Below are 7,738 nucleotides of genomic sequence, written 5' to 3'. Positions count from 1 at the left end.
TTTTCATATGCAGACACTATTTTGTTGCAGTGTGTTTATCTGTCATATGCAAACACTATTTTCATAGTTGTAATTGAAATAGTCAAGTTCTTGTTTAAAAAAGTGGGTGGGGACCCTACCGCCAGGTACCACGGCGGTAGTATTTCACAGCTTACCGCCAGGCACCCTGGCGGTAGGATTTGAAATCCTACCGCACAGAACTTTCCCTTTTCAGTCACAGAACGCAAGCTGCGCCAGGCACACCCGACCGCTGTCGGGTGTGGCGGTAGGATGTGTGAACCTACCACACAAATCTGTGCGTTTCTGTCACAGAATGGATTGACGAAGACAAGGCGCGCCATACCTCACCGCCGTGTCCGTCGGCAGTAGCTTTAGCCATGCTACCGTCTTAAGCCTTGGCGGTAGGGTTGTTGGATCCCACAAACGGCGGGTTGACGGGGGCTGCCGCTCTAATGCCGGTGGCCACGGCGGTAGCTTGTTCAACCCTACCGCCAGGGCACATAGCGGTAGGCGAAGGTTAGATCTTGCTCAAGCAACCTAAAAAGGTCAAAACATGAAATTTGGCCGCATACGGATGATGCATATCCTGCATGTCTGGATTCAAACTCATGGTAGTTTTCTGCTTGTTTTTTTTTCAAATGGATAAATAACTGCTTGTTGTTAGTCCTTAACTAACGCAAGACATGCCATATACTTACACAATTACAGTTACATTGCGCGCCGTGGTAAACAGCATTGAGTATCCAATGCGCGCATACAGCTCTGGCATCGATCACTCGGAGCTTAGAGGTCCAGGAGGGAAGCCAGCTGAGCCACCATGGCCGCCCGTGAACCCTTGCCCTTCCTCGCCGAAGCTCCCGGCACCCTGGTCCACGTCCGCCCCGCCTTGCTGCCACGCCGGTTCCCACGCCGGAACATGCCAGGCCGGCATCATAGGTGCCGCCGGCTGCCCCATCGGCGGATAGTAGTACGGCAGCCCGGCGGCTGGGCCCCCACCGGCCGCACCAACCCCTCCGGCGGCAAACCCGAGGGCTGCGCTGCCGGGCTCCTCCTTGGCCTCCTCGCGGGGCACAATGTCGACGAGGAAGTCGAAGACGTCGGTGCGCGCGATGGCAGCGGCGACGTCGTTGCGCTGCAGTGTGCGGCGCTTGTTCTCCTCGGCGTGCAGCCAGGAGCGGATGGTGAGCTCGAGGATGAAGAGCTCGCAGGCCTTGGCGAAGAGCACGGGCGCCTCCGCGGAGATCATGCGCACGTCTTCGTCGGCCTTCATGATCTTCTTGATCCGAGCCAGCGGCAGCTGGTGGTTCTTGAAGTCGGACGCCGATGCGCGCTCCGCCTCCTGCCGCTGGTACGCCCAGAACGCCTGCAGCTGGGCCTGCTGCTGCTGGAGCAGGTGGTGGTGTGGCACCGGCGGTGGCCCAGGCACGCCAGGCACCGGGGCTCCTCCGGCCGCGCCCGTTGCCGGCGGCTGGGTGGTGTAGGGCAGCTGGTGGTTCTCCATTACTATCTAGCTTGCGATCTGCAAGCTAGCTAAGGCGATGTACAGCTGCATGGAGAAAATCAAGATGGTTCATTACGTGTTAGAAATGAATGATCTGTGCACCATCCCGTAAGTAACAACGGCTACCTAGTTCAAAATATATACTTGCAAAGCTTAGATGATGCGACGCTTGCAAAGAGATCGATCAACATGTCAAAGAATGGCGAGAACCATCAGATCGAGGGTATATGCAGTAGAGAGGACGAGGTGTGGATAATCTTCATTATAATTTACAAAGTTTGGTACTATCTAGATCCAGGATGTGGCGGATCAAGAGAGATGAGGAATCGAGACTAGCCATATATAGGCGGCGAAGTGCAAACAAGGGGGCCTACTTATCTCTTGCTTATCGTGCACATGCATATTTCTGCATGTGAACAATTTCTCACAAAATGGACTAGTTCAAATTAAAATAGGTCACACACTCATCACAGGTGGTGTGTTCAGCATGATCGGCGGCGTTAAGATCTTACTATCAGAGTAATAAACCTGCATGCAGGCAAAACATGAAGGCAGGAGAAGTGATGGATCAAAACAAAGAGCAGAACTACAACGATCGATCATCGATCATCGATGGTCTACTAGCCAAAAGCCAAAACGATAACGAGGAGAAGAGAATCTGCTTCGGTTTCATCCAGGGCAGAAGAGAAAGAAGCAGTACTAATTACAGTCGCAGGCGACACTAAGCTCTGCATGTCTGCATGCATAAGACGGCAAAGATGGAGAACGACTTGAAACTTAAGCTGGCACAAAGGCGAACCATCATAAAACACCAGACCTGGGCTTTGTAGATCGGACGAACGCCCTCTGTGAACTTGAGCTCTTACTGCTTCAGATGCCAAGGGGAGGGAAGAAGAGCATGAACGGCTAGCTCCTGCTGCTCGGCGCAAGCGCGTCAGATGCTTCAGCACACACGGTAACCAGAAGCAGCAGGACACGCCCTCGCGGCCATTGCCAAGCTAGAGAGAGGGCTGGATGAAAATGGCCAGCTCTGGGTCCAACGAAGCTGAAAAAGATCACTAGACGGAGAAGACCCTGGGATCCGGGATATCTGAAGCACGCGCGTCATTTTCGGCTGCTTGGAAGCTAGCTAGCTGAAAGGAATTATCCGGTGCCCTTATGCAGTTTACGGTGAAACAGCGCCCTCTGAAGTCAGTATGTCAGTCTGAATTCTCCTTTCTGTTACTGAACGTCAGTCTGTATTCTGAATATTACGCTGCAAAATATAAGCTTCTTTTTTTTGCGGGGTGCAAAAATAGAAGCTAGCTAGTACTATGGTATAGCTAAATTACAGCACCTAGATATGGTGTTCACGGAATGATGGCAAAAAATAGGATTCGTGTCCTGTGAATTTTCTTTGAGTTGTGTACGTTCCTGATCATAGCTGGTCAAAGAGATTTTTCTGACAATATTTTTCACATGCTCTCTGCTGTGAAAACTTAGAAGGTACGTATATCTTGTTGTGATTTATTTTCGGCGTGTTACGTGAGGATAAGAAAAGATGGAGAGGATATCCGGGAGAGCGGGCATTCGTGGCCAGGCTTGGTCTTTTCGGATATCGGCATTATCCATTCTGGAAGTTTGTTAGCCTCTCAAAACTGTTCGCTCGGATTGGGGGCAGATCGGCTGGGTCGCCGATCCCATCTGCTCAAATTGGCACGAGCTGCAGTCTCCAGGCACGCGCATGTGCACTTCGGGGATCTTCAGTTAACGTAACCATGACTGGCGTCAGAAATATCTCAATGTTGATGCCGACGCCATGGGTAGTCTCATCAAATGGATCTTCTCAGGCTCTCACTGGTTCTCAGCCTGTGTTCGCAGCCAGGTCGTACATGTCTTTCCTCTGAATAATTGGAGAACTATCTCTGGTTTATTTAATAAAACGAGGCAGTTTCGCCGCTTCTTATTCCTGCCTCTGGGTTGGGGAAAAGAAGATCGGTCTTGTTAAATCTCAGTCCACATAGGCTTGATTTTTTTTTTTCGAAATGGGGGGTTCGCCCCGGCCTACATAGGCTTGATTATGCCTCAGTCGATGTTATATTCGTAAGATTTTGCATTGAGGCCCGTCCAATTTTTTTTTCTTTCTCACATGTTATTATGTCACTTGACTGGGATCTAGCCACACTGAATTCAGTTTTGGCAAATACGATTTGTTGGCAACAGTTGCCCTCTTACTTCACACGCGACTCGGGAAAAGATTAGGGTTTCCATCTTCCTCGCCAACGCCGCCTCCGGTGCCCCCCCCCCCGGTTTGGTAGGAGGGATCATGTCCTTGCATTAGGTAGTTTTAGTGTCTTGGTCAAGGGCAGTGGCGTCACTGCAGGGTTAGAATAATGTCCTCCCATCTGATTTCCGCTCGGACAATGCGCCTAGTGTCGACGGACGGCGTGTGGAGGTGTGTCTACGTCAAATCTTCTTTGATCTAGTCGGCGATGGATTTTGGTGAATCTGCTTTGGATTCAGCCAGCCCATGTTTTCGTTGATTTGTTTGCATGGATGGCCTTTTCGATCTACACTTCTCATCCTCGATGGTGGTTGTTGTTCTGGTGCGCTGCTCATTTGGAGACACGGTGATTTTTTGATTGTCTACTACAACAAGATTTCCCTGGCTTTGGTGAGGGAAAGAGATGGCGACGGTTTACCTTTGGCTTGAACCAGTGCTTGTATTTGTCTCTAGATGGTCCAATGATCTAGTTATAATTTTTGTTACTTTTGGGGATCTTTGTACTGCTATTGCAAATTATTAACAGACTGGAGGACTTTTCGAAAAAGAAGAGCTAGCGTGATGTCACGAGGAAAACTATTTCGATGAGAGAACCGAGAATCCAACGGCGAACTCTACTCTTCCATTTTGTATAATTTCTGATTTCTTATTTTGTCAGAAGGGGGGTATTTTCCTCCATAATTCTAGTTTTCTTTAGGGCATGTTTGCTTGCAGAACAGGGCGAATGTTGTGTGATGGTTCCATTCCCTTTGAATGAGATGATTTCAATTATATATCTAATTGTTAAATCTCATGTTTGCTTGGAGAGATGGAATTGATGAATTTATTTTTTCTCACCTCTTGTAAAGGAATGGTGAGATTATCTCTCACAAGCATGTGTAAAAGATGAATAATGGGGACGAGGCGATTTGGTGCTCGGGCTCAGATGACCCTGAAATCTGATCCTTTGGTTAGTGCGTTGGGATCGTAGATAGTGTGTCAGACGTGGCAGAGTTGAACCAGGAAAAAATAAGGATACGAGACCTATACGCCCCGCTGCAGTGCGCTCAGGTGGGCCCTTTTCGTAGCGCGCGGTGGTCATGGGCCGTGGTTCAGACGTTACAGGAAAGCTGAGCCGTCACACCTGGTCGTTGTGGAGGGTTCGTGGGGGTAGCTGACGAGTCGTGCGGCGGCTGCTGCTTCTTCCGGGGGCGCCGCGATGGAAGCTGACGGGCTGGAGTTCCTGCTGGATTCAGTAGACCGGTGAGTTCTCCTACACCAGCGCTCCTCCCCGGATCTGTGTGATTCATACAAATTTGTTTGCGTAATCCACGGAATTCCCCCATCCCCGGCCGCCGGTAACTCCGTTCTGGGTCGCAGATTTCCACTTAGGTAGGAGTTAGCCGATAGTTTGGAAGATGCAGACCCGATAGTCGCCGGCGAATCAAAACTGCGGGCCTGGGCCGCCTGGCAATTAGGCGACGGCAGCCCTAGGAGGTCCGAATGTGAGATCCGGCGAAGGAAGAATGATTCGCCGACATTTCTGCACAATCCTCGGGGAAGGTCAAACCGGATGCCCCTAGGTGCACGAGATAATGCAGAGTTTTTTTTCTCAGTTCAACGTGGCCATCATTTTGCTCGGCAACTAAGAATGTTCAGAAGGCAGGTGGCATGGTTGAATATTGCAGTATGTTCGCATCCTGTGATAAATGTCTAGTGCAATTCTAATATTACAGTATGTGATTTCTGTAAATTTGAATGTTCATTTACTGTTAAAATTAAAACGTGGGTTTGGTTAAATTCAGGTTGAGGCTAGACAGTGCCGCCCACCCACACACACAATAGAAGCCCATGTGCCTCACGGATGAGTGGCCTCAAGCAATCTATCCGCAAATTTACAGAAGAACCTACTAAGAGTGTGGTGAAACCAGAACTTGGTTTGAGTTTCGACTAGTTGGGTGAGGCGTATGACTTTGACAACTTTTGTTCAGCGGAGGTTGGCTTTGGGATATGGTATGGCAAGAGTAGACTGCATCCTGAGAGAACCAATTTAGTGCAAGAGATCGTGTATGGCTCTTTGGTGAGAGATATTTGTGTTCATCTGAATTTTGTTTTCGATGACAGTGCTTTCTGACAGGAGGGATTAACATGGATTATTTATTATGTGGACTTGATGTGCACGGACGAGCAAGTAGAAAGTTTTGAGTGGGTGTTTGCACAATTTCTTATTATGATGGGTGGACCTGCTCCAAAAACAATACTCATAGGTTTTGCACTGTACTAACTTGGGGCGGCAATATTCATTTCTGGTTTTCTTGCATTTGATATAGCTGACTAGTTGTTTTTGACAGTCTTTGCAGACTATATCATAGCTAAGCCGGCCATTGCCAAAGTGTATCCACACAGTGTGCACAGATGGTGCAAATGGCACATACTGAGAAAGCAAAGGAGTGTCTGGGTCCGTTGTGCATGAAGAAGAATGAGTTCAGACCTGAGTTTCACAAGGTTGTGAACCACATGTTGATGATCGACGAGTTTGAGGCTGCTTCAGGTATGCTGTTGGATAAGTACAATTTACGGAAGCATCCATATATGACGCAGATATATGATATTAGAACTAAGTGGGTGAAGCCTTACTTCAAGGGTGTATTCTGCGCTGAGATGACAGGCACCCAACTTAGCGGTAGTGCTAATCACATGGTTCAGTAGGCATACAACTTGTGCAGGTCTCGGGTAGCGTGATGCAATTCGAATTTTGAACTGCTGCTTCAGTGAATGCGATTTTTAAAATTGCAGTGGATTGTTATGCCAGGCAGGAGCACTATAAAAAGGATGGTACAACCAGCCAGTTGGTTCTCAAAACTTTGTTCAGAACAGAGCAGGTAGAGCGTGCATGGCTCCCGCGGCAGTCGTTGGTGAAGCAAGTGGTAAGATAACGACGACGGGTGAAGTTTCAGAAGAAAAAAAAAGACGACGGGTGGCACTGAGCAGCGTAGGGGCGATGTCACTGAGGTACGTTGACATACAGATAGTGTATGTGTAGTATGTAGCAGTACAATGGCCGTTGCATTGACTTGCCGCTTGCAGGACGGCCATGAAGCCGGAGGCGTGGACCACGACCGGCGAGGAGGGTGAAGAGCAGTGGGATCAATACGAGGTGAGATCGTTATTCAGAAAGATTGTCTTGTCTTCTCTCGGACGGTATTTGTCAGGCAGTAACATGAACAACAATGCAGCGTGAGGTGTTGGAGTTTGAGGAGGAAGCATGGAAGACCTCCGCAAAAGGCGGGGAATCTAGCACGGTCAAGCTGGCGGGTGAGGAGAGCTTCGGCGAGCACGATCCAGCCGGCGCAGTCATTATCAACGATGTACCAGCCTTCTTGATAGCGTTGGCGGCGCTGAAAAGCTGGAGGAATCAGATACAGAGGAGATGAGCAGAGGTCTGGCTAAGCGAGGGCGAATTGAACCATAGATGGACTTTGATGTTGGGGAGATAGCAACGTTGCCACTGACCATTTTGGATGGCACGTACGTTGTGTACTGATTTGTTTTTCCGATTAGTTGTTTACTGATTCGTGACACCCTTGTGCGTGAAAGAAATTTGTTGGGAGCAGGCTGTTCAAACTAAAGGAATCCAAAATCCCTAGCCTTTTGTAAACTGTTGTACAGCCAGAAACTTAATGGCCCATGGTTGAAATGGCGTGGAATGTTAATTTGTGCATGTATGTTTATCACGGTGAAGTGTATCGGCGAGGTGAGAAGAAGAGTAGAGGAGAATTTGCTAAACACGATCTTTGATTAATAATGTTAGCTTACATGCATGGAGATTTCAGCGTGCATGTGGTAAATGGCAGATGGAACAGGAATACAGGATGGCGCAGGAAAAATGCAGAGCCGTGCGGGACGAGCTGTTCCTTCTAACGGCGGCCGCTTTAAATGCGATGATGGCCCACAATATTTCTATATCACATACAGTGAGAATACTTGTTAGAATA

The 7,738-nt window shown here is 48.8% G+C and overlaps 2 protein-coding genes across 8 annotated transcripts; one reads left to right on the top strand and one right to left on the bottom strand.

The window, feature by feature from the left end:
- Positions 1–597: 597 nt before the first annotated feature.
- Positions 598–2,615, bottom strand: LOC123092752 (nuclear transcription factor Y subunit C-2). Its single transcript, XM_044514570.1, has 2 exons — positions 2,319–2,615; positions 598–1,546 (listed from the first exon to the last, which is right to left on the bottom strand). Exon 2 carries the CDS (start codon positions 1,499–1,501, stop codon positions 773–775), a length of 729 nt encoding a protein of 242 aa, XP_044370505.1. The 5' UTR covers positions 1,502–1,546; positions 2,319–2,615; the 3' UTR covers positions 598–772.
- Positions 2,616–4,800: 2,185 nt separating this feature from the next.
- Positions 4,801–7,464, top strand: LOC123092753 (uncharacterized). Of its 7 annotated transcripts, none has more exons than XR_006444837.1 (7): positions 4,801–5,006; positions 5,549–5,756; positions 5,868–6,010; positions 6,095–6,294; positions 6,556–6,755; positions 6,831–6,900; positions 6,980–7,464. XR_006444837.1 is itself a non-coding variant. In XM_044514572.1 (5 exons), exons 3-5 carry the CDS (start codon positions 6,637–6,639, stop codon positions 7,175–7,177), a joined length of 387 nt encoding a protein of 128 aa, XP_044370507.1. In that variant the 5' UTR covers positions 4,801–5,006; positions 5,549–6,294; positions 6,556–6,636; the 3' UTR covers positions 7,178–7,464. The 7 variants fall into 7 exon arrangements, 4 of the variants coding, with proteins under 4 accessions (XP_044370507.1, XP_044370509.1, XP_044370510.1 ...); XR_006444838.1 differs by adding an exon at positions 5,124–5,430 and having other exon boundaries at positions 4,857–5,006; positions 5,549–6,010; XR_006444839.1 differs by having other exon boundaries at positions 5,549–6,010; positions 6,540–6,755.
- The last annotated feature ends 274 nt before the right edge of the window (positions 7,465–7,738 follow it).

The sequence above is a fragment of the Triticum aestivum genome, chromosome 4B, assembly GCF_018294505.1.
Source record: "Triticum aestivum cultivar Chinese Spring chromosome 4B, IWGSC CS RefSeq v2.1, whole genome shotgun sequence".
NCBI lineage: Eukaryota > Viridiplantae > Streptophyta > Magnoliopsida > Poales > Poaceae > Triticum > Triticum aestivum.
This window is presented reverse-complemented; position numbering and strand designations above follow the sequence as displayed.